The sequence below is a fragment of the Balaenoptera borealis genome (genome assembly GCF_965194805.1).
Source record: "Balaenoptera borealis genome assembly, chromosome: 1".
In the NCBI taxonomy this organism is placed as follows: Eukaryota; Metazoa; Chordata; class Mammalia; order Artiodactyla; family Balaenopteridae; genus Balaenoptera; species Balaenoptera borealis.
In genome coordinates this window covers 82,598,026-82,623,052 of record NC_138860.1, presented here as the reverse complement: position 1 = coordinate 82,623,052, position 25,027 = coordinate 82,598,026, and the positions used below count along the sequence as shown (strand labels likewise).

The following is a 25,027-nucleotide window of genomic DNA, read 5'->3' as shown; positions in this document are numbered from 1 at the left end:
CAGTAGTTGTAGCTCACGGGCTTAGTTGCTCTGCGGCACGTGGGATCTTCCTGGACCAGGGATCGAACCCGTGTCCCCTGCATTGGTATGCGGATTCTTAACCACTGTGCCACCAGGGAAGTCCCACTCTGTTAGTTTTTAACTGTTGTCTTAAAATAGTTTTTTGTGTTAATAGTAATTTGCTGGTTGATATTCTGCCATGTATGAGTGGTCACAGGAGAGAAAAGGTGGCAGAGAAGGGAGAGGAGTGTTGGGACTAAAAAGAAAAAGAAGGAAGAAACAAAATGGGACAAATGTCGTAGGAAGATATAATGAAGATCAGAAAATAACTATCAACACCTGAGATACATGACTGGAAAATGGGTTAAGTGCTCTGTGTCGCTTTTAATTGCCTTTAATGTCTGGAGTTGAAGATTTACACCTAAATCCAAATTCTCATATCAAAAATAAGTTTTCAGTATACTTCCACTTTAACATTCTGTTTAATGTGTATCGTGTGATATGTGAAACTAAACATAAGTACTATTCTTTTTTCTCATTACCTGTGTTAATCAGTATGCTATTTAATGTAGTTCTTTTCCATTGAGGACAGAGGTTAGAGGATTAATTTCCCTTGAAATTTAATACATGTAAGTAATATAGGAGCCTTTCCCCATTATCATAATATATGAATGTTAGGTAGTTTTCTATACCTTCAGTGTTTCACGCTTGCAGAATATTTGGTAATCATTGCTGTGCGGGATCATCTCTCTGCCGCAATCCTGTACTTTCAACTAGATTTCCAGTGTTTCTGTTCTTGTTTGTATAGTCTTGGGATACAGACTGAAGTGGGGGAAAAAAGTCTTACCTTGGGTTGGACAGATTGGTTTTGTATAAGCACCGCTTAATGATGAAGATCATGATGTGCTTAAGTAAGAACCTAAGAGAGACTAGACTAAATCTCCTTGGAGATTCTTTAGAATAGTCAAGGCCACATGGTTAATCTTCTGGTCTAGGCTAGTAGTTTTACTTGGTAGTAGGGAATAGAGAGAATCCCCCAGAAACATTAAGAGTAAATTTTGTTTTGTCATCATGATTACCCTGTAGAACTTGGATATACACAGAAAACAAGAAAATCATATTGACTCATTACTTGATCTTTTAGTGCAGAAGTTGAGATAGCCCCTTAACTTTGCTTCTTTGTCTCTGTGCTAGTTATTAGAAACATTGAGATGAAGCTCAGTTAGCTGTTTTTGTTCCTTTTGAGCTGTTCAGTGGAAGGGGCAAAGATTTTAATGGCTGAAGTGAAATTTTATATCACCTTCATGTTAGCTTAATAATCAAGTATTAGTTGATTTAAAAATTCAAAGGGGAGAAAACCCCTCCAGTCATTAAAGGAGTCCCTGAGAAGGAGGGAGGGGAAAGTGATGGTAATGGTATAAATTTTTTTTTTTTTTAATTTATTTTTGGCTGCATTGGGTCTTCGCTGCTGCATGCGGTCTTTCTCTAGTTGCGGTGAGCGGGGGCTACTCCTCGTTGCAGTGTGTGGGCTTCTTATTGCGGTGGCTTCTCTTGCTGCGGAGCACGGGCTCCAGGCATGCGAGCTTCAGTAGTTGTGGCAGGTGGGCTCAGTAGTTGTGGCTCGCGGGCTCTAGAGCGCAGGCTCAGCAGTTGTGGCTCACGGGTTCAGTTGCTCCGCGGCATGTGGGATCCTCCCAGACCAGGGCTCGAACCCGTGTCCCCTGCATTGGCAGGCGGACTCCCAACCACTGTGCCACCAGGGAAGTCCCGGTAATGGTATAAATTTTAATGGCTCTTATTTTTTTGACTGCTTGTTATGTGCTATGCACATATTAAATGCTTTATATAGTATTTGTTTAATCTTCCTACACCTTTATGAGGTACTACTTTTATTCCTCTTTTCAGATGAGGAAAATGAGGTACAGACCAATTACAAGTAATTTTTCCACAATTATTTAACCAGGATTTGAATGTAGACAGTCTGAGTCCAGAGCTTATGCTGTAATGGACTATTCTATTTGGTGACATTCTTTTTTTAAAATTTTATTTAATTTATTTTTATTTCTGGCTGTGTTGGGTCTTCATTGCTGCACGCGGGCTTTCTCTAGGTTTGGCGAGCGGGGGCTACGGCTACTCTTTGTTGCGGTGCGCGGGCTTCTCATTGTGGTGGCTTCTCTTGTTGCAGAGCACAGGCTCTAGGCACGTGAGCTTCAGTAGTTGTGGCACGCGGGCTCAGTAGTTGTGGCTCGTGGGCTCTAGAGCGCAGGCTCAGTAGTTGTGCGCACAGACTTAGTTGCTCTGCAGCATCTGGGATCTTCCTCGACCAGGGCTTGAACCTGTGTCCCCTGCATTGGCTGGCAGATTCTTAACCACTGTGCCACCAGGGAAGCCCTGGACATTCTTTTTTTAAAAAAAAAATATTTATTTATTTATATTTATTTTTGGCTGTGTTGGGTCTTCGTTTCTGTGCGAGGGCTTTCTCTAGTTGTGGCAAGCAGGGGCCACTCTTCATCGCGGTGCACGGGCCTCTCACTATCGCGGCCTCTCTTGTTGCGGAGCACAGGCTCCAGACGCGCAGGCTCAGTAGTTGTGGCTCACGGGCCTAGTTGCTCCGCGGCATGTGGGATCTTCCGAGACCAGGGCTCGAACCCGTATCCCCTGCATTGGCAGGCAGATTCTCAACCACTGCGCCACCGGGGAAGCCCCCTGGACATTCTTTACTTGTCTTACCTATGCTGGCTCTTAACCAGGATAAGTGTTTTGCGTTTGTTTGTTTTTTGAGTAGCTGAACAAGGTTGCTTGGCTGTGGATTTCTCTAATCTCTGTGTTGATCTACACAGGTGAGCATGTTAGGGAAAGGATTTGGTGATGTCGGTGAAGCTAAAGGCAGCAGCACCACAGGCTCCCAGTTCTTGGAGCAATTCAAGACTGCTCAGGCCCTGGCTCAGTTGGCAGCTCAGCATTCTCAATCTGGAACCACCACCACCTCCTCTTGGGACATGGGCTCCACCACACAATCCCCATCGCTGGTGCAGTATGGTGAGAAATATGGAAAGTGATTTGAATTCTTTAAGCATTGGAGCATTACTGCCAAGAGGCTGGCAGGAGTAGGGGTGGAGAATGTGTTCTGAAGTGAGGAGAAGGGCAGCCAACTGGCTCTTTTCCCACAGTGATTTCCCCTGGTGAGATAGGCTCAGTTGAGAAAGCTGGGGAATAATAAATAAATACGTAAGTTGAGGCTGTATATCTCTTTCATCAAATTTAGCCCTGTACACATTTGCAGTCTTCTGTTGACCTGAGGATGGTTTGGATTTTCCCTAGGTTTATCTTCAGTATTTGAAAACATCATACTGCCTTTGGGCTTTTCCATTTTAGGACCTTACACTTTAAACATGGACAATTCCTGGATTCCTTTCTTACATAGGCAGGGTAATAGTTTTGATTTGATTCGGTTCTACTTAACAAATAAAATCCTATGATTGCCATCTATAGAAATGAGATTAAATCTTAAAAGAGGACCTGTTTATATGAGTTTCTGATTCCTGGGGCCCTAATTCATGGCTCTAGAGCAGGATAATAGCATTTTCTTGAGGTTCACGAGCACCTCTGGCCTCATGCTTATTGGATTTCCTCGTGCAGATTTGAAGAACCCAAATGATTCAACAGTGCACAGCCCCTTTACAAAGCGCCAGGCTTTCACCCCATCTTCAACCATGATGGAGGTGTTCCTTCAGGAGAAGCCACCCGCAGTGGCTACCTCCACTGCTGCACCTCCACCTCCGTCTTCTCCTCTGCCAAGCAAATCCACCTCGGCTCCACAAATGTCTCCTGGGTCTTCAGACAACCAATCGTCCAGCCCTCAGCCGGCTCAGCAAAAACTGAAACAGCAGAAGAAAAAAGCCTCCTTGACTTCTAAGGTATATTTGAACTTTTAGATAGATATTATTTTAGGGCAAAGGGGTGTGGGATTTGAGAATTGAGATTGTAAGGGTGTAATTTGGAGGTTTGAAGCAGAAGTTTTTTATTAGTCTTACAGTAAGCTTATAGTAAACCATTACTTTTTCTTCTCTACAGATTCCTGCTCTGGCTGTGGAGATGCCTGGCTCGGCAGATATCTCAGGGCTAAACCTGCAGTTTGGGGCGTTGCAGTTTGGGTCAGAGCCTGTCCTTTCTGATTATGAGTCCACCCCCACCACGAGCGCCTCTTCAAGCCAGGCTCCAAGTAGCCTCTATACCAGCACGGCCAGGTAGAGGAAACAGCCGTCATAAGACTTCTTTTATCAGACCTTTACCAGTTTTTCTAAATCTCTTGCTGATTCCCAGAACTCTGGACAGGCCAAGCCTCTGATTGAGTGAGGGAAAAGTAGCCAATTGTAGCATTTTGTTGAGCACTTTAAGATATTGTTACTAGGTTTTTCCTAACTCTAAACAGAAATGTATCCCTTGGGCACTTCTAGAATATCCAAGCACAGTTCTTAGAGACGTGTACCCCACCTTTAACAGAGTACCTTGGCATCTACCACAGCTAAAATTGCTTTTGACAGTTTTAGCCCCTTGGTGTGGACTTAAGCCTACAAAGGATGTAGCTTTGAACTCCTAGGAAGGAGGTAACATGAATATATTACACAATTAAAAGAAACCTTTCCAGTAGAACCTTCCCTGCCTCCTCTGATAGCTGTCAGGGAAGGCCATCTTAAGCAGTAGAAAATCCTGGAGGAATTCCAGAGTACTAGGGTATTTTTTTCAATCCTTAGAATTTAAAAATAGAGATGTCTTGCCCCAGCCTAGCTCCTTTGAATGATAATTGCTGTTAATGCATATGAATATTTTAAAAGTTCCTTTCAAGAGAATTTACTTCATAGGGTTTTTGAGAGGGCCAAGAACTCAGAATTCCTTAAAATGAACATGAGCAAAAGGTGATTTTTCCCGCGTTTAGGGTTCATGTTATGATGGTATCAAAGGGACCAAGAGTTAGTATATCCTTTCTACTGACTTTTAGCCTCTTTTTCTAATAACAACAGGATGTAAGGAAACAAGAATTTTTTCTCTTCCTTTAAGAGTTGAAAATGTTTTTAAACTCGATTCTTAGCTTAGATCCCTGGCTCTATAGGAGGTGGAAATTCCTACTGTTGTCAAGAGAAAATTGTGGCAGTTTCTTTTATTTGTTGCTGGAATTTTTCTTTTTGATTGTAATCAACTTACACAAGTAGTAGCTCTCCACTGTTTTAGTATCAGCGGATCTGCTCTATTCGTCACTCTCAGATTTTCCTTCTCCGTTCCGCACAGTGAATCTTCATCCACAATTTCATCTAACCAGAGTCAGGAGTCCGGTTATCAGAGTGGCCCAATTCAGCCGACAACCTATACCTCCCAAAATAATGCTCAGGGCCCTCTATATGAACAAAGATCCACACAGACTCGGCGGTACCCCAGCTCCATCTCTTCATCACCCCAAAAGGACTTGACTCAGGCAAAGGTATTGGCTTCACGAACCCCTGGGCATTGGTTAGGAGAATAGTGGGCAAAATCTCTGAAATATAAGTGTTTTACTTCTTGACAAATGGTGCTAAGACACCTCTGAAGTGCTGATTGAGAAGCTGAACCACATTTTTGTGGTTGGTGAAATAAAAGTTCTCTTCACTAACCTTGGAGACTTAGAGCCAGAAGATCATTCTCTCTGCACTAAAGATTCATTCTCTTTAGTAGAATCAGTCTCAATTACCTGTTTTCTTGGAAGATCTGATTGCCAGCCTTCTGTGGGTGCATATCAGTAGACCTCACCTTGCTATGTCTTGGCTTGGTGAGGGGGACAGCATATGCTAGAGGCAATGTGGAGTGACTGTCAGATGCAGCCAGCAGAATAGGTGGTTTGGCTGAACTGTCATACTCCCACATCCTCCCCCAGGGATCACTGGATTTGGACCTTTCCTGTATCTGTTTGGGGTTTGGGATCTCTTCAGCAGTTTGGGCATTGCCTTCTGTTGCCCTGGGTCACACAGGGTTGGTATATCTTATTTTTGTTGTTTCTAAATTTTTGTTGTTTTTATTTTGTTTAGGTAGTATACATTATGTTAATCCTTTCATTAACTTGTAGAATTTCTCTGAAAGAAATTGGTTGACAGAAGTTAAGCTGAGTCAGTGTGCTAACTTGACCTATTCACTTGAGTTTGTCTGTTTCTTATTCCTCTGTTTTTTGTACCAGAATGGCTTCAGTTCTGTGCAGGCCACGCAGTTACAGACCACGCAATCTGTTGAAGGTGAGTGTTCTCCAGGCTTTTTCCTCTCAGTTGTAGTGTTTTTACTCCCCTTTAAATATTTTTGCATTTCGTAGATTGTTGTGAAAAGAGCCCTGCCTCAGTGATCAAAACTCCTGGTATAGTCTTAGCTTGGTTCTTTCTACCTTGCTGTTTAATCTCAAACTATCGTAAGTTTCAGGTTCTCTGTCTTGTAACAGTGATAATCCTCTGGGTTCTCTTTATTGGACGAATGAGATCAGTGCTGTGAAATGCTTGGAATTAAAAAAAAAAAGAAAAGATTGTACCTAAATGTTAGTGGTCCATTACTCAATGACTCACACTCTTGTCTTTGGGACAGCCTAGGGCTGTCGTCACCTCTTAATAACTTCCTCTGATGAGGTGAATTCCTTTCTTTATTTCCAGGTGCTACAGGCTCTGCTGTGAAATCTGACTCACCTTCCACTTCTAGCATCCCCCCTCTCAGTGAAACGGTATCTGCAGCTTCCTTACTGACGACAACCAATCAGCACTCATCTTCCTTGGGTGGCTTGAGCCACAATGAGGAGATTCCAAATACTACCACTACACAACACAGCAGGTGATTTGGGGTGAGGATGGAGGTTTGGGTTGGTGAGTAGTAATAACAGAGCTCTCTGGTTCTATCTTGTCCTCTCTGCCTAGCAGAGACCACATTAGCTAAGTGGGTGACCTAAAAGCTATGGGAAGTAAAGACAGGAGGCTTTTTCCCCTTTTTCAACACCCATTCTTGCTTTAACTGCTCACTACCCCTGGCTGGCCATTGTGTTTACCATATGATCTCAGATCTCCTTGGTCCCATATTCTGCCTTCTTTGCCTATGTTCTTTTTTTTTTTTCAATCGATGTATAGTTGATTTACAATGTTATGTTAATTTCTGCTGTACAGCAAAGTGATTCAGTTATACATATACATATTTTTTTTAATATTTTTTTCCATTATGGTTTATCACAGGATATTGAATATATTTCCGTGTGCTATACAGTAGGACCTTGTTGTTCATCCATTGTTTATATACTAGTTTGCATCTGCTAACCCAGAACTCCCACGCTATCCCTCCCCACCCCTCCTGCCGGCAACCACAAGTCAGTTCTCTGTGTCTGGCCTGTGTTCTTGACTGAAGCTTCAGGTCAGGTAACCATAGCCCTATGGCTAATGGCAACCTCTTTTACCTTACAGCACGTTATCTACTCAGCAGAATACCCTTTCATCATCAACATCTTCTGGGCGCACTTCGACATCCACTCTTTTGGTAAGTGTGATGCTATAAAAGAGGAAGTGTGGTCCTGTTACACTTAAACAACTATCCAACTGTAAGAGTCTCCCAAGAAGGGACTCTTGAAAATTTCTTCATGAGGTGGCAAAATGATAATTCATCTGAAGTTTCAGGAAAGGAGTAAAAGGATGTTTGAAGCCAAGAGAGGCAGAAGAATCCAGAAATATTGCAGAGCTGTAGGCCAATTCTCAAAGCCCTGGAAGTGACTTTTTTTGAATATATGACCTTTTTTTTTTTTAACACTGTAATTGGGTGGGGCTTTGTGTGCTATGATAAATTCTGTAAGAACATACATCCCTTTCTTACTGGTACAGCCATTTTCATTCATTGGTCTGCGGTATGGCAGACATGAGTCCTGAAAATAATCAGTTTGAGTCTGGGCATCCTATGAAAGTAGAGGCCAGATGAGAGCTTTTGGCCAAAGAATTAATTTCACTGTTGTGATTTTATAACAATTTGTGTAATTAAGCTGAGATGGTAAGGAAGAAAACTAACTTCAGAAGGACCTGTTTTGGGCAAAGGTGTCTGGTTTGTCAAAAGCCTGGGGCAAGGTAATGAGGGTTAAGGCTTTCTCAGGAATCTCTCTTTCCTCAAGTATACTATTTCAGGTTTAAATTCATTAGAACTTGTACTTCTTTCTAGCTTGTGAACTGGTCCGTTGTGCTGGCCTAGTGAAGAAGAATGTGGGAGAGAAGACTATGATATATTTTTCAGACCTATCTTCTGTCTCCTCATTGACTAGTCAGTGTTGGTTTCTAGGGAGTTTGTCCCTACTCGCTCTGCTGCCTTTCTGAACAGGGTGATAATGTGCAGTGGGTCTGTTGTTACCATCTTTACCAGATGAATGTTGGGGAATGTGTAGCCAGACAGTATTTAGTAACTTCTTCTAATTACTTTGGCAGAGAGCACCCTAGTACCCTGCCTCAGTCTTTTTAATTGAGAAGTTGGTGTGATATAATCAACAGAAGGGATTGTCTTTCCTGACCTGTTATACTAATCACTGTTTCCTCCTCCTCTCTTCCACTGCACGGCCTTTTTGAAGCACACAAACGTGGAGAGTGAGGCGAATCTTCATTCTTCCTCCAGCACTTTCTCCACCACATCCAGCACAGTCTCTGCACCTCCCCCAGTGGTCAGTGTCTCTTCCAGTCTCAATAGTGGCAGTAGCTTGGGCCTCAGCCTAGGCAGCAACTCTACCGTCACAGCCTCCACTCGAAGCTCAGTTGCTACGACTTCAGGTAACCCTGCATAGAAGATGAATTGCATTCCTTTGGTATGGACGAGCAAAGTAATAGTGTGACAAGATAAAAATATAATTTCTCTTTCAGGAAAAGCTCCTCCCAACCTCCCTCCTGGGGTCCCGCCGTTGTTGCCTAATCCATATATTATGGCTCCAGGGCTGTTACATGCCTACCCGGTAAGTGAGACTGAAGGATCTTCTCCAAAAGAGGAAGGTGGTATGGCTATTCTTTATGGCTATGGCTTCAGGTGGAAGAATATAATTAAATAATAAATGAGTGGTTGTCACATGTAAACAAGTTTTTAATCTTTGTAGTTTTGGAAAAAAATAATTTTTTAGAGAGGAAGGACTAAACCTAGGCCAGGTCCTCTATTGTGTATTTTCTCGGGTGAAACACAATTTCTGGGCCTCAGAAGCCAAAGGCCAGAGTGTCTAACTTGAATCCCTTTCAATTTCTTAGGAAATTATTTTCTCTAGTTGGATTGATTCCTAATTTCTGGGGGTCTATGCTGCCTCTGACCTAGTTGGAGTAGAGTTCCCTGACTTAGTCTGGGGCTATCTGAGAATAGATGACTGACAGTAGTAGCCTTTTGCTCTGTTGTGTCTTCTATCAGCTTCGTGTATTCAGTGCCTATTAAGATGAAGGATATTTATTTAAAAAATTTTTTAAAAAACATGTTTTTCAAACTTATGTTTACCAGGGGATTAGGGCGGGGGTGGGGGGGGGGGAGGGATAAATTGGGAGATTGGGATGGACATATACACACTACTGTATATAAAATAGATAACTAATAAGAACCTACTGTGCAGCACAGGGAACTCTACTCAGTACTCTGTAATGGCCTATATGGGAAAAGAATCTAAAAAGAGTGGATATATGTTATATGTATAACTGATTCACTTTGCTGAACACCTGAAACTAACACAACATGGTAAATCAACTATACTCCAATAAAAATTAAAAAAAAAAAAAACTTGTTTTTGCCTTCAGAGAGTCTAGAAGAATATCATACAAATGAAACATCCATTAGCACTTTTTTAATATCTAACACACTACCTTAGTACCCAAACATTAAAGAGTAGAGTAAAATGTGAATCCTTTCTGAAGGAGATAAATTTTAAGCCATATTTTGAAGGGCAAAGGAGACAAAGACAGGTAGAATAAAGCAGGCTATGTGTGTATGACTTGTGCATACCCTACTGCTACCCAGAGGCCAGCCTAGTTGAATCACTGTGTAGCTCGAGGAAAGCTTCAAGACCTTTCATGAATCATGTAATCTCTTTGTATTTCACTTCTTTCTTAAAGAAAATGAAGGAAATAATTTATGTCCTCTTCTTCTTAAGAATGAGGATGAATGTTGATTTATCTTGTCTGTTAGCTCCTTGGTTTGCTACCATCATGACCAGTCCTCATTAATATTGTTACATGTTTGTATCTTTCAGCCACAAGTATATGGTTATGATGACTTGCAGATGCTTCAGACAAGATTTCCATTGGTGAGTATATGGTTGTAGAGCTTAGGAAAAGAAAGTGATCTTAAAATTAATGTTTGGATTATTCCAAATGTTCAGTTGATAAGTCACAGACTTGGCTCTTTCTCAAGCCATACCTCCATACACATACTTTAAGATATATTAGAATGTACTTAGAGAGTGGTTCCAACAGAAGGTAATTTTTTTTTTTTTAATCAGAGTTGTGGCATCTTTGAAGTAAACACATTTTAACCTGTTCTAAAGCTCAGAGTACTGTGGAGCTCTTGGGATGCTTCCTGTATGTCTCAAACACTTTGATGAATTCCAGAAGGAAGATCTGTTTTCTCAGTAGTAGTAGAATATTAGGGATAATATCTAGAGGTTTGAAAATATTATTGGTACTGATGGACTTGAAGTGTTTCCTGGTGGGCATACTTGTAGACCTTGCCTGACTGTCCCCATGGCCAGGCAGGGGGGACAGTGTATGCAAGAGTAATATGGAGTTTGTGCCAGTTCAAGCCAGCTTAATCAATGGCTGGATAAATTGCAGTACTCCAACATTCTCTTGCTTCTCACGCTGAATGACATGTCCTCACTTCTGGGAATGAGTGGCACTGAGTCTCTGCTCTTTTATCTCTCTCTTTCAGGATTACTACAGCATCCCATTTCCCACACCCACCACTCCGCTGACTGGGAGGGATGGTAGCCTGGCCAGCAACCCTTATTCTGGTAGGATTGGGATGGGGCTGAATAAAGGGAAGTTGTGTTGGCCTTGGTGGCAGAAACCTGATTAGTAGAAGGAAGGGATCCAGTTCTCACTTTAATTAAGATCTTTGACAGAAGTACAAAATGGATGTGGTAAATCAGGGTTGGTAGATTCAGAATCCTGCTGAAGATGGGCATGTAGCAACTTGGCTTCTCATCCCGCTTTCTGTTGTCTCCCTGTGACTCCGGATGATGTGTTGACTTCTCAGCTATTCTCTAGCTTTTTCCAGGAAGTACTGTGGTTGAACTGGCCTTCCTCTACTCATCTCTGCTCCTGTTCCTTACTCATGTGGCAGTCTCATTGCCTTGCTAGGCCAGGGCCTGACCTATTGTTGACCTTATTGACCTGTCATTTTCCCTGACCTAGCATTGTTTTTCAAGTCCAGCATGGAGTTTTCCCCATGGAGGGGAAGCAGAGAAGGAAAGGAGGGGGTGGGGTGGGGAAGAGATGAAAGAAAACAGGTGGGCAGGGAAATCATACAGGAGCTTTATTCTGGGAGCCGGTTTCTGCCACAGTATTGCGCAGTCATGCAACATTAGTCCTTGACTAGCACTGTGCGGAGTGTGTGCTGAGCAGTGCTAAATGGAGCCGCAAAGAAATGTAATTCAAAGCACTGAACTTTAATAGTCTCTGAAGGCTCTCCTGGAATCATGTGAAACCAGAAGAGGAAATTCTGCATTGGTGTTGGGGGGTGAAAGAGGCAGATACATTTAGCCTCTCGTGTCACAGGTGACCTCACAAAGTTCGGCCGTGGGGATGCCTCCTCCCCGGCCCCGGCCACAACCTTGGCCCAGCCCCAGCAGAACCAGACACAGACTCACCATACCACGCAGCAGACATTCCTGAACCCGGCGCTGCCTCCTGGCTACAGTTACACCAGCCTGCCATACTACACAGGGGTTCCGGGCCTCCCCAGCACCTTCCAGTATGGGCCTGCTGTGTTCCCTGTAAGTACTTGGGCTTGGTCTTTACTTGTGGTGAAGAGTCCTAGCCCTGGACACTATGCTAGCTGCTTTCAAGGCTAGATGACTTTTTAATAATGAATGAAGAGGAACAGTTTCCACCTCTAGCCTCTTTCTGGCCTGGGAGAGGGAGTGGGGCTGGGATTGGGATAAGGGATTACCCATTCATAGAATTAGCTAAAGGGGGAATGTACAGCTTTGCTTCCCTCAGATTCTCATTCATTCCCTGAACCCATTTTGCTAAGTAAACTGTGGACAGCATACATCAGAGTGGGTAGCCAGCTGAATGCCCAGTCTCTGGAGTAGAAGGGGTCGGTTGAGTGGTACTTTGCTGCCATTTCAATGTAGTTCTGGCCTATTGCTCTTCAGGTGGCTCCTACCTCTTCCAAGCAGCATGGTGTGAATGTCAGTGTGAATGCATCAGCCACCCCTTTCCAACAGCCAAGTGGATATGGGTCTCATGGATACAACACTGGTAAGCTCACCTTGACCCTGGCTGTCATTGGTGTCTGTGGGATGTCATTAAATGAGCTTCAGGGAGGAAGATCTGGTGCTTGAGAAAACAGGGTTGGTGAGGGTGTGCTGCTGCTCCGTGTATGATTGTTAATGTCTGCCTGACTTGGGTGTCTGTCTGAGCAGCACCAACAGAGGAGCTTAATGCTAGAATGTGTATCCACTACTCATGACGGGAATGCCCTGGCGCATGAGTTGGCTATTAGAATATGTTGGCTGGCCTAAACTTTGGGTGGGAAGCAGAGGGCCCCAAGATTTTACTGAGATGTCAGTGGAGGCAAGTGTTAACATTTAAGGTACTGGTAGTACAATAGGGGATATATTCACTGAAGAGAAGAGTTAAATGGGTTCTTAGCTAGCATGCTGTGGTAGGTTTGGCTTAAATCTCTTTGTAGTACTGCTTTTCTCATGTGGCCCCTTTTTATTGCCTATCTAGAGGGCCGAAGATGTGGAGAGAAAGGAGTAAGGCATGAATACTCAATAGAGGGAGAGTTGGACCTTTATGTTCCTTCATTTGTATGGCTGGTCTCTTTGCAAAGTCCATTTGCACCTCTGATGGCAGGGAGGGAAATACGGGAATCCTCTGAATGGGTGCTGACCTAAAAGATATTTAGCCTATCCCTGCTCCCATACCTGACACCTACTCTCCATTTTTGGAGGACAGGGAGTAAGAGTCTTCGAATAAAACAATTCCATCTACTTTTTTCAGTGCCTTGTAGATGTGTATGGGGAGGAGGTGGTTGCCATTGCTTGGGGTTGGAGTTGAGGGTTGTCCTTTAAAATTCTTAGCTTAGTTATGGTTACATGGTGATTTGGATGGAGCTACATCTGTGTTCTTCACCCTTGTATGGGCTCCAGGTGGTTAAAATTGCCCAAGGTTTTCAATTATTGGGAAACTGAGCTGAGCAAAGAGGGCAGTAGGTCTGGGATCTAACAGGTGGAGCTTTGAACTGTGTTGTATGACTTAGAGTGGGTCAAGATTTAAACTAAAGAAATCCTGAGAGACCCCATTGAGATTTAATAATACCCAGACTCCTTGTGCCTAGGGCCCCCTCTCACTGAGCAGGTCCACCCTAGTCTTTGGTGGGGAGGATTATAAGCTTTTGTCTTGGAGTGGCCCTATTCCAAGAATGTTAGATTTAGGTCTTAGCTGGACCAGGTTCAAGAATTTGAAGAGGTAGATGATTGGTAATAGAAGAAAATGGCATAGCTGATTTTGGAAATCCTAGCTTCATACTTCCCTTAAGATTTCAGAGACCTCCTATAACAGCCCTTTAAGAATCCCCAGTTCCCAACCCCACAGAGGGCTCTTGTCATCCCATTCCTCATCAACCTCTGAATTCATTTATTTTTATGTATTTGATTCCTTTTAGGAAGAAAATATCCACCCCCTTACAAGCATTTCTGGACGGCAGAGAGCTAATTTGGCCCAAGGCTGGGGGCTGTGTTTTGTGTGTGTGTGTAAATTTGCACTGAAGTCTTGTTTCAGAAACCAGACCACTGAGGAGAGCCTGCTGAGCTGTGGCCATGGCCTGCGTGGCTTGGGGAAATGAGTTGGTGGATACCTTCTGGGCTTTTGAACTTGCCCTTCCCCCATTTCCCTCTCCCCCATGTGTCTGACCCTGTCTTACCCATTTCGAATTCAAGCGGTGCAGCACCTCCTCCGAAGCATCAATGCACACACCTGCTGTTGCTTTTGATTTCTGGAAGGCATGTAGTTTCAACTTGTAACAAAATATTTGTAGTCTTCAATAAACTGTGGTATTTCTTTAGCTAACTCTGGCGTTCTTTCCGTGCATGTCTTTCTGGACACTAGGAGCCAATGTTGTGCTGTGGATGAAGGGTGGAGGGTGGCCTTTTCAATCAAACCCCAGCATAGCCAAAGAACTGTTAACTTTTCAGTATGGTGATTTTATTAAGGTGGGGGAGGGGAAGTGGCCTCAGTTCCCAGCCTGTTGATTGGTTAGTCAAGAAAGCTATTTGTAGAAAATGCCCGATTCTCCATGCTTATTATAGCTCTTCACTTTTCCATTTAGATCTTCCCCTTGTCTCTGACATAAGCAGAGGAGAAAGGACAAAAAAGTTCGTGTCATGTCATTGTGAAAGGCTGAAGAGATGGTGTTCAGAGCTTTTGTTAGGAAAGTATCTCCCAAGGCTTAATTCCCACATCTGGTTCCCAAAGGCCAAGTGGCTGATTGAGATCAGATAAAGTCATTAGTGACCAGCTAGTTGATGACTCAGGCTGTGGAAACTGTTCTAGCCTGGAACATTGTTCTTAGTCCCTCGATGGCTTTTCAGGGATTGTGGATTATTAGTTGTTTTGCACTTGTGGGTATAGCTAAGAATGTGTGAGAGAGGTTTGGTTAGACATCTCCTTGACTATGGAAATTCTCATCCCCTCTCAATCCAACTGGTACACCGTCAGCCCTTCGTTCATATAGTTAACTTGGACAGTGAGAACTCTGTCCTTGGTTAATTGGAAACCTAGATATTTCACTTTCTTTGTATTTGTTCCCAGCCCTCTGGAGTAATTTTGTCCTGTGAGTGTGACCAGCCTTCCCAGGGGCTGCCATGCTGGGAGAGATTGGTTCTCTCAACCAATCTCTGGAGGAAGATTCTTGTTTCTCCTCCCGGCCATCCACATTGTGTTTGTATGATCATCCCTGCTTGGGAGTGGGGGTAATCAGGGGGTGTTGACTGTTGGAAGGAAAGCAAGAAAACTGTAGTCTGAGGAGATTGCTAATTACTGGTGAATGATAGGGAAACCAATGCCCATTATTTTCTAGGGTCTCAGATGCTTACACCGAGGCCATTTAGGGCTACTACACAAAGTATTCTCTTTTTTCCAGCATTTCCAGTTGTTTCAACCAACAGGCCAATTAAGGCCTCTAGACTAGAAGCTGTTTTTTAGCTAGTCCACCCTCTGGAAAGAATGAGACCAGGTAGGGGCACATTGGAACTAAATTCCTCCCTACCACCTGGCTTGAGAATCGGCCATTTTTCCCATTCTGTATGGGGTGACCAAGTGGTGTCAGCAAGCTGTTTGAGCCTTTGCAGTAAAGATCATTGTCTCTTCTGGTTCCTCTCAAAAATGTTCCATTTATATCCTATTACACCTTACTCTCAACCCTTCCACACAAACCTCCTCATTAGCTTAGCTTTTTACATAAATGAACTCCTGTTCTTAAAGTTATGCCTATTACTAGTGATTTGCCAAATGGGCACCTGGGGCTTGAAAAGGGAAGGGAAAAAACTATCATGTTAGTTCCTGTATTGTCCCCTTTTTCTTAAGTGCCTTTAAAGTGTAGAGTTGATACTTTGGAGATGGGAAGTATTTTCTCATGCTTGGTTTCTGTAGTTCTGTTCTTTTCCTAGTTGGTATTTGCTCCTCCCTAGAACTATCTGGCCTTGTGATGTAGGAGGGTTCTCCAGAGTAAGATGCCACTTCTACTGGGAAGATTCTAAAGTGGCTGTCCAAGGTGGGCTTAGCTTTTGAAGGCTGCCTTGGTCTAGAGAGGATTTGGGTTCTGGAGTTTGAAGGGAGATTACTGTTGAATTGTGGGTGAATGGAGAATTCCTCATTTGTGATTTGGTCAGTTTAGGGCTTCAAAAAAACTCTCAACAAAGTGTTCTAACAGCAGAGGAGAATGATCCAAAGACATAAACTGAAATGCAAAGTTTTTCTGAGATTTCATTTTATCTCACTTCCTGAAAACTAACATATTTAGAAAGGATGCTCTAAATTCCTAGTTAAATTTGAGTTACTTTTCCTTCAATATTGGTATACAATTTCTCAAGTAAGTTGCTGGGTTATTTTACCTGATGGCTTTTTCCTATCCTTGACTTTTTGCCCCATACCCTAGGAGGTACAGTATGTGTATTTCAGTTTAAGGAGTACAAATCAAAATGGAGAATTGTACTATTGTGGTTTCCTTAAAATTGTAGTTGGTGGTAGGGAGGTTTTCAATAGGAAACATGCAAGTTGCTCGAGTATGGATTAGAGCTTTTATCTCGTGGAAAAGGTGAAGTTGTAAACTAGAATGACAGTTGGATTTTTGTGTTCCACCTAGGCTGTAGGAGATAGCCTACCCCTATCTACCTTCCTTACCCCTCTCTCTCCATGCTTTGGCTTAAACTGAGTAAATGGAAATTAGCCTTTGTGCCAGCTCTTTAAATCATAAGTCTGTAGCGTAGAAGTGCCAAGACTGGGGAAGCTGGACTAAGTAAACTGAGGCTCCGAGAATGAAAGTGCTCTTGGGGGTTGAATAGGAGTGCTCCTCTAATACTTACCTTATGCTGTGGAGGCATGGATTTTGAGCCCATTCAGGAGCAGGACTGCAGAACTGAGTGGAGTTTGGGTCAGTTGATTTGAAATGGACGTTAAAAGTTTAATACAATCCTGTTGGGCTTTGGCACAGAAAAGTGTTTTGAAAACCATATGCTAGTGAGGTTTGGCTATATTCCCTAGTCCTCCCCAATACAACACACCTCACTCTCACATAAATACTCAGTACACATCTGGAAAGGGCAGGAGAACCTAGGGAGCTTTTGTGTCATGAACTCTTATCCCTCAGGACTGACATGAAGCTGGAAAAACAGACCAAAATTCCCTTGCAGTGCTATAGCTAGAAGGGCTACTACACACATCATCTCCCAGGGATGGGGCCAGGCAGCTAGCTGAGCTAATCCTCCTGTCTGTTTCCTCCTCCCCCCAGGTGTATCAGTCACCTCCAGTAACACAGGCGTGCCAGATATCTCGGGTTCTGTGTACTCCAAAACCCAGGTAGGTGCCTGGCTCTGGATAGAAGTGGAAAAAGAAATGACATAGAGGAGGTGGAGTTGGAATGATAGAAGTACAGTGAACATGGGAGTTCCTTGGCGGTCCAGTGGTTGGGACTTGGCGCTCTCATTGCCATGGCCCGGGTTCAGTCCCTGGTCGGGGAACTAAGATCCCGCAAGCTGAGTGGCGCGGCCAAAGGGGGAAAAAAATACAGTGAAGAACAACCCTAAGAGAGGTGTCAGGAAATCCATTCTACTAGAAAATGAGTGTCTCTAAACTTCAGTTTCTTGAAGAAGTTTAAATTTAGCCCTCTGGGAAAAAGCAAGAAAAATGTTACAGGAAGGTGCAGTGTGGTAAATTGTTGTGATATGTCATGTGATTTACTGTGCAACTATCCTGGCCCTTTACATACCCACTCCCAACCTTTTCATAAGTTTCCGAGAGAACAGATATGGAATGAAGGGAAACTAGTTCTTTCCATTCTTTTTGTAAGTATATCTATAAACAGAGTAGGAGAGGACACAACCCAGTAGCTAAAGTGAGGCATCTGAATTATCCACAGATTTGTATTGTGTTGCTCCCCCCAACACACACCATAAATAATTAAAAGTTTGATGTAAAGTATGAGGAGTTATGGTGGAGTCTTTCATGGCCAAGACCGTTAACACTCAAGATACCTCAGTGTGTATTCATTTCTTTTGAAATATCCAAGGAGTTCTAATTTTTACCCAACTCCAGGGGTATCCCTGTTTGTGCTAAGAGTAGTCAGCAGATTTCACTGTGTTCATGAATCATGTTAGAATTTACGAAGTGCTCTCACATCTATCCTCTCATTTGGTCCTTACAACTGAGAGGTTAATAGCATCCGTGATTTATGTTAAGAGAAAATGAAGCTGAGAGATTAATTTTCTCAGGATCACACAGCTGTTAAAGGGTAGAGCTGAGGCTGAGACCTGAATGTCTGACTTCAGGTGCAGCATTCATTCTATGATACCATGCTGCTTTCTGAGGGTGGGGGATCTTGGGTTCAGAAATTCTGAGGATTAGTTTGCTGATCCCTTTTACTCTCTCTCCTCCCATTCTCCTGGATAGCAGTCCTTTGAGAAACAAGGTTTTCATTCCGGTACTCCTGCTGCCTCCTTCAACTTGCCTTCAGCCCTAGGAAGTGGGGGGCCCATCAATCCGGCCACAGCTGCTGCTTACCCACCTGCCCCCTTTATGCACATTCTGACCCCCCATCAGCAACCGCACTCCCAGATCCTTCACCATCACCTGCAGCAGGATGGCCAGGTAATAGCCCTTCCCCCTCTTTCCTTTCCCTTCCTCTTCCTTCCTATACCCTAAAACTACCTCCCCTTTCCTTTTCTTACCCTTCCTCACCACCACCTTCACCCAGTCCTCCCCAGCGCCAGCCATGGGCACACAGCACATACAGACACAAGCGCACACAACACGAGTGGCCGGCAAAGGAGATGTCAGAGAAGAGGCCAGATTGAAACCTTTTTTGCCCAGTTCCTTTGGTGCCTTTCTCCTCCACCTCCTCCCATAGCACAGTTGTCCTCATCCTATCAGACCTGGGTCACACCTCCCCTCTTACCTCTCCCAGCCTTCCCCCTTCCCTGACATTATAGCTTTCCCTTCTAATGGTGGAGTTCTATTGTCAAAGTTTGTCCCTTTATTTTCCATATATCCTGGTTCTGCCTCAGCTACCATATTTGCAGATGATTCTCTGTTGCCAGCGCCAGCAGGAGGAGCAGGTAATGAAACTGAATGATGATATGCTTGAACCCACTCCTTTTCAGTCCCCATTTCACCTCCACAGTCTCAGGGAACTTGAAGAGAAAAGATTGCACGGTCACAAATCGGGATACACAAACACAGACACCTTGCTGAGCTCTCTGGCCTCCCGTTCCTCTCTTGTCCTCCTCTCCTCAGTGTCCTCTTTTTCTTTCTACCCTTCCCCAACTCTTGAAACACTTGGTTACCGGAATGGAAAGGATTCTTGGGGCAGCATCTGGAGCCTGGGGCCTCAGACTGTCTCTCTTACCTTTCCTGAAATGGGCTCGCAGATGTGTGGTAGGGGTGGGGAGCCCTGGGGTGGTGCAGGTGACCTCTCCCCCTTCCTCATAGGTGGTTGCGGAGCTAGAATAAGGGCTGCCTTGCTCTCAAAGACAGATGTCCAAATTGAGGCATTCATGGGGATCAGTGAAAGTGAAATCACCTTGTGATCACTCATCTCCAAGAGGCTGTAATTCTCTCTAGAGAGTAGCCTTTCCTCGGATCAGGGCAAGGTGGGTTTGGGGGGTGAGGAGAAGGTGAAATTGAAAATTAGTAGAACTGATGCACTATCTTGTCTCTAAAAGTATCCCGCCCTCTTTTCATCTTTCCCTTATTTAAAGTTTGAGAGTGTTTTTTTACTTGTCAGAGGTGCTCTAACTGCTGTATAAAACAAATTTCCTATGGTTGAGAAGTAAGCTTCAGAGTAGTTTCTAAGCAAGGGGAATGGGAGAGTAAAACAATTTCCAGATTTCCACCTGAAGATGTCATAAATTTGTCCCACTAACTAGACATCTTTTTCCTCCCCATTCACCCTCCCATTCCCCTGCAGACGGGCAGCGGGCAACGTAGCCAGACCAGCTCCATCCCGCAGAAGCCCCAGACCAACAAGTCTGCCTACAACAGCTACAGCTGGGGGGCCAACTGAGGCCCTGACTCTCTTCTCCCGGTCCCATCTTCTGAGAGGGCTTCTCAGCCTGGCAACTATGGAAACAGCATCAAAGAGAGAAAGGAATGTGGGGGGGTTCCACTGCCCCCACCCCCAGCGGCCCATCCCATGCCTCAGCTTCATGTCTGTCCCATTCCCATACCATCCCCACTCTGTTGTATGTATTATAGGATTTGTATTTCTCCTTTTTTTTTTCTTCCTTTCCTCTTCTCCTCCCCCCTTGCATTCAAGATTATGAAACTTTGCTGTGGGCCCTGCCCTCCCTTCTCCTCCTCCTGTTCACCCTGGTGGTGTGTGGGTGAGGTAGGGAGGGGGGACCCCCAAATATATATCAGCCCAACAGCCCTAAGTCTCCTCCTTTATTATTAGGAAACAAAACAACAACAACAAAAAAATGGCGTCATGAATATGAACAGCATTGTCAGATGAATTAGTTGAAGTGTTTTTTTTTTTTTTTTTTTGTACTGTGTCCTCAAATTTAATGGATTAATGTGTCTTGTATATATAAAAAGAAAACCTCTACCTTCAGCCTCTGCCCATTCTTGCTCCGTCTAGGATATCCTCAGTCTCGTCGATGACCAGCTTGGTGAATAAGTATTACTGTACCAACTGGGCCTTCTCTAGCAGGCCCCGAAGGCAGTGGAATAAAATGAAATCTTCGCCCTTTAAGAACTCCTCTGACCTTAATGTGCTAGTATCATCTTGCCCTTGAGGGCATTCCCTTCCCCCCCTCCCCTAAGAATTACACAGCGTGGTGCCTGGAAAGAATCACTGCAAATCTTCATTTCCTCCAGATCTACAGCAGATTTTAGGCAGTGAAGGGAGAGCAAGATATTGGGTGGAAGGGGAGAGGATTAAGCAGGAGTTGAAAGAAATGGCTTTGTAGAATCAAAATTTAATTTAGATGGGTCCAGGCAAATGAACTGGAAAGAAATGAGGGCAACATGCACTGTTGGCTAGCAAAACTGAAGCAGTAGTTCTTACTTCTTGAGTGCTTTCACTTCAAGTAGCTAATATCCAACCCCTTGAAAAGGAGGAGTCTAGAGCAAGGCCAGGGTTGGGATGGAGGTGGGGGTAGAGCGAGGGGGAGGCTTTTAAAGTCAGTGACCCGAAAAAGGGGATACTTATAGCCCCAGATTCTCTCCCAAGACTCTTCAATAGATTTCCCTTGCTCTCTTACGAAGTCTTTATCCTGGTGGTTGCAGACCCTGCCTGGAAGAATTAGGAGAATCCTTTATAGTTATGACAAACTCCTTAATAGCTGGAGAGATGGAGTTAAATCCATGCGTTCCTCTGTCTTTTATCTTATACTCAACTCTGGGGAAGTCACTATACTAGAAGGAGCTTAATGCAACATTTTATCCATCCCTCTAATATTAGACTTAATTGTGTCAGTCAAGAAACAAACTGGACGGAGGAAAGGGGCGAGGTGGGTTTAGAAGGAAGACTGGTAGCCCATGGGTGTGGTGGGCCGGCGGTGAGGGAGGGTCTCGGTCCGGTTCATTTGTGCGGGTGGGCTGCCCTCTGGCGGCTGCCTCCGGTGCCATCCAGTGTCAAACCCTCGAAACACCCTGTTGGAGCGGGTTGATCGGCAGGAAGGAGAATTGGCTTAGGAGGCAGGTGATCGTTGGAAAACGAAAATTCAGTACGCCCGCTCCCTTCACAGGAAACGGAGTAAAAGAGCCTTTGGAACGTGATAGGCCCGTCTGCCGTGCCCCCCCCACCCAGTCCGGCTTACGGTCGTTTTACGACAGTGTCCGATCGCAGGCCTGCTTTCCGGTACCGTGGTCTGACGCTTCGCTCAATTTCCGACAGCGTAGCTCTGGCTGCCACCAGCTGTGGGGTTCGAAGGTTCGAGTCCCACTGCGGGAATGAGCCTCTTTGACCTCTTTCGGGGCTTTTTCGGCTTTTCTGGACCTCGGAGGTGAGAGCGGGTCCGGACCAGAAAAGGCGGGGCGGGATCCTCTGAGGGGAGCTTGACCCTTGACACCCTATTTTTGGAAAAACATCCTTTTCCCTGCTCCTTCAACTCCTGCGGAGAGAACGGAAGTCAACATTGAGCACTCACCCCGCGACAGTAACCAGGGCGGTCGTTAAGAGGAGAGGAAACAACCGCTTAAACCTTTCTCCAGTCTGGGGTGGTGCAACAGGGGCGCGGGTGGGGAAGACAATAGGGCTCTGGGGAAGAGAACAATGAGCAAGTGAGCAGGACGTTGGGAGAGAAGGGAGGGGCTGGGGAACAGTGAAGAAAAGCCGAGCGGAAGCGTTTGGGGGAGCCACGAGGTGAGGACTGACTTTGGTAAAAACAAAACAAACCCGATGGCCAGTCCCCTTAACCCTCACTTCAGCTTCCTAGATCGCAACTCTTGTCTCACTTTGTCACCCACTAACTGACTTTATGGTTTAAGTAGTGCTGAAATCTTGGTGGCCGATCTGCCTCCACCCCTAGCCACAGAGATCCCTTTTTTGGAGGGATGACTCGCGATGAAGATGAAGATGATGAGGAAGAAGAAGGAGCCACGTGGGGCCGTGGGAGCTCGAGGTTTGAGGGTCCCCAGCCCCCCGAGGAATTTGGCTTCGGCTTCAGCTTCAGCCCAGGAGGAGGGATGCGTTTCCACGATAACTTCGGCTTTGATGACCTAGTACGGGATTTCAATAACATCTTCAGCGAGATGGGGGCCTGGACCTTGCCTTCCCGCCCTCCTGGTGTGTGGATGCCCTGTGGTGTCTGCTGGGTCGGTGGGTGAAAAAAGGAACCTGCAGAGAGTAGTTGGGGGTTGGGAAGTGTGAGAAAAGTGATGATTTCAAGGAGATTTAAAGGAGTCCCAAGTCCCCAACATCCACCTGCCACCTTTCTGCAGAACTTCCAGGTCCTGAGTCAGAGACACCTGGTGAGAGACGGCAGGAAGGACAGACGCTTCGGGACTCAATGCTTAAGTATCCAGATAGTCACCAGCCTAGGATCTTTCGTGGGGCCTTGGAGAGTGATGCAAGAACTGAATCCTCCAAACCAGCACCAGGCTGGGGCTCCCAGAGACCTTTTCATAGGGTGAGTACATCTGGGCCTGAAGTGGGAGCCTGTGGAGAAAACTGACTGCAAAGACTAGAAACCTTGTTGGAATCTTAACAGTCTTGGGTTGGAGTCCTAGGCCCTCCACTTGGTGTTATTTATTTGTTTTCTGTATTAAGCTTCTTGTAGGATTTTCTCTGGGGGGAAATGTGAGTTCTGCTTTCTGTTTAAAAAAAATTGCTGGTTTAAATGATTCTTGGACAAAGCAGACTTCTTGAGGGAGGACAGAAAAGTATCAGTTGAGGAATGCTTTTTGGTAGAGGGATACATAAAACAGGAAGGAGGAAAGTGTAAGTAAATAAAGCTATCCTGGCTGGGATTATTTCTCCTGAGGAAAAGTAGTTTTGGAACTTGGAAATAGTTTGGGTTCTGTGATCCCCTCAAATTTAATTGAAAGGTGTCATTTAACCTACTTTGGCTTCTTCTGCAGTTTGATGATACATGGCCTGTGACCCCCCATTCTAGAGCCAGAGAGGACAATGGTGAGTTTGGAGGGAAAGGACATTTACCAGCCCTTTGTTCTCCCTCCCTGAAATTTCTTCCTGCCACACTTGTTCCCTTCTTTCCCTTGGACTCTTTCTTTTTTCTTTCCTCTCTCTGCCCTTCTAGATCTTGATACCCAGGTTTCCGAGGAGGGCCTTGGCCCAGTTCTGCAGCCCCAGCCCAAATCCTATTTCAAGAGCGTCTCTGTGACTAAGATCACTAAGCCAGATGGGGTGAGTTGGGAGAGTCGGGTAAAGGGAACTATGGGCAGAGAATGTTCTGGAAAGGAAGACCTATGTAAAGAAATCAGTTAACTCACCTTTAGTGATGTTAGGGATATGGTGGGGGTTTCTCCTTGTAGACAGTAGAGGAGCGCCGGACTGTGGTGGACAGTGAGGGCCGGAAAGAGACCACAGTAACCCATCAAGAAGCAGGTGGCTCTCCTAGGGATGGTAAGTAAAGAGTATGAATCAAAGGGATCCATTTCTTAATTCCTTGGGAAAGGGAAACCCTTAACTCTCCTACCCTTTAATATTACTCCTCTTCTTTGCCCCTATCTAGTCTCTTTCACTTACCCTCTGTGTATCACTTTCTTCCTTAGGTCCAGAATCACCAACACCTCCATCCCTGGATGATGCCTTTTCCATCCTGGATTTGTTCCTAGGACGTTGGTTCCGGTCCCGGTAGCCTTGTTAACCCTCAGAGGCCTTTAGGTTCTTTCCCCCTCCCACCCTTTGCTCACCAGCAATGGGCTTAGTTCTCCTCCTGCCGCCTCAGCACCTTGGGTGTGTGGAACAGTGAATTGAGGGTATGTCAGTATGTCACTCACCCAGACTGACCAATAAAACCTTTATTTATGCTAATTTCTTAGTCTTGGCTTTGTCATGGCTGTTCCACTTTCTCACACTATCCAGGGCTTCCCAAATTAACTTGGCCCACAAAAAATTATTTCTTAATTTTTTGCTTTACTTCCAAAACCTGATTTTGGTAAGTAAGGGTCAGGTACCTCTAGAAGATGATTTTCCTTATGAAGAGATAAGATAACTAGTGATAATTCCAGGGGAATTTCTCCATGGGGATGCATTAGATTAAAAAAAAAGGAAGTGTGTGTATAAGTGCTTCCCTAGGTGTGGGAGCACTATGATTGGGTAGTTCATGAGATAATTTGATGAAGTACATGGGCAAATATTTCTTCCTTTACTGGCTATGTTTTTATTTTTATTTTTTTGTATATATTAGGGAAAATATAACTAGCAAAACATTATTGGTCTCTTCAACAAGTGGTACTGGGAAAGCTGGACAGCCACATGTAAAACAAGTAGATTAGAACATTCCCTCATACCAGATAGAAAAACTCAAGATGTAAATGTAGGGACTTCCCTGGTGGTGCAATGATTAAGAATCCGCCTGCCAGTGCAGGGGACACGGGTTCGATCCCTGGTCCAGGAAGATCCCACATCCCACGGA

At 44.6% G+C, this 25,027-nt stretch overlaps 2 protein-coding genes across 26 annotated transcripts in view; both read left to right on the top strand.

Annotated features, from left to right (window-relative positions):
* Positions 1-20,679, top strand: part of UBAP2L (ubiquitin associated protein 2 like) — a 43,291-nt gene extending 22,612 nt beyond the window's left edge. For 5 of the 24 annotated variants that reach the window (XM_082345012.1, XM_082345028.1, XM_082345013.1 and 2 more), the window contains 16 exons: positions 2,841-3,039; positions 3,640-3,917; positions 4,075-4,247; positions 5,287-5,476; positions 6,203-6,257; positions 6,660-6,834; positions 7,452-7,524; positions 8,591-8,786; positions 8,877-8,965; positions 10,232-10,285; positions 10,909-10,990; positions 11,757-11,974; positions 12,359-12,464; positions 17,218-17,285; positions 18,375-18,572; positions 19,891-20,535. In XM_082345012.1, coding sequence (XP_082201138.1) covers positions 2,841-3,039; positions 3,640-3,917; positions 4,075-4,247; positions 5,287-5,476; positions 6,203-6,257; positions 6,660-6,834; positions 7,452-7,524; positions 8,591-8,786; positions 8,877-8,965; positions 10,232-10,285; positions 10,909-10,990; positions 11,757-11,974; positions 12,359-12,464; positions 17,218-17,285; positions 18,375-18,572; positions 19,891-19,986 — 2,250 coding nt within the window. In that variant the 3' untranslated portion in view covers positions 19,987-20,535. Of the gene's footprint in view, positions 1-2,840; positions 3,040-3,639; positions 3,918-4,074; positions 4,248-5,286; positions 5,477-6,202; positions 6,258-6,659; positions 6,835-7,451; positions 7,525-8,590; positions 8,787-8,876; positions 8,966-10,231; positions 10,286-10,908; positions 10,991-11,756; positions 11,975-12,358; positions 12,465-13,875; positions 14,280-17,217; positions 17,286-18,374; positions 18,573-18,988; positions 19,040-19,890; positions 20,536-20,562 lie in introns of those variants that run through there. The other 19 variants (XM_082345019.1, XM_082345008.1, XM_082345025.1 and 16 more) reach the window with 9 other exon arrangements.
* Positions 20,680-21,760: 1,081 nt separating this feature from the next.
* HAX1 (HCLS1 associated protein X-1) lies at positions 21,761-24,423 on the top strand. 2 transcript variants are annotated; one of them, XM_082361616.1, is made up of 7 exons: positions 21,761-21,931; positions 22,457-22,713; positions 22,869-23,056; positions 23,508-23,559; positions 23,687-23,793; positions 23,922-24,012; positions 24,162-24,423. In XM_082361616.1, the coding sequence occupies exons 1-7, from the start codon at positions 21,879-21,881 to the stop codon at positions 24,245-24,247; spliced, it is 834 nt and encodes a 277-aa protein (XP_082217742.1). In that variant the 5' UTR covers positions 21,761-21,878; the 3' UTR covers positions 24,248-24,423. The 2 variants fall into 2 exon arrangements, with proteins under 2 accessions (XP_082217742.1, XP_082217743.1); XM_082361617.1 differs by having other exon boundaries at positions 21,765-21,931; positions 22,419-22,713.
* Positions 24,424-25,027: the final 604 nt, after the last annotated feature.

What these genes read in the sequence shown, in the direction of transcription:
- HAX1 (XM_082361616.1), top strand. Translation starts at nt 21,879, where the DNA reads ATGAGCCTCTTTGACCTCTTTCGGGGCTTTTTCGGCTTTTCTGGACCT. An exon ending in CCCAGAGACCTTTTCATAGG is followed by an intron (nt 23,057 to 23,507) that starts GTGAGTACATCT and finishes CTTCTTCTGCAG; the next exon opens with TTTGATGATACATGGCCTGT. An exon ending in AGGTGGCTCTCCTAGGGATG is followed by an intron (nt 24,013 to 24,161) that starts GTAAGTAAAGAG and finishes TTTCTTCCTTAG; the next exon opens with GTCCAGAATCACCAACACCT.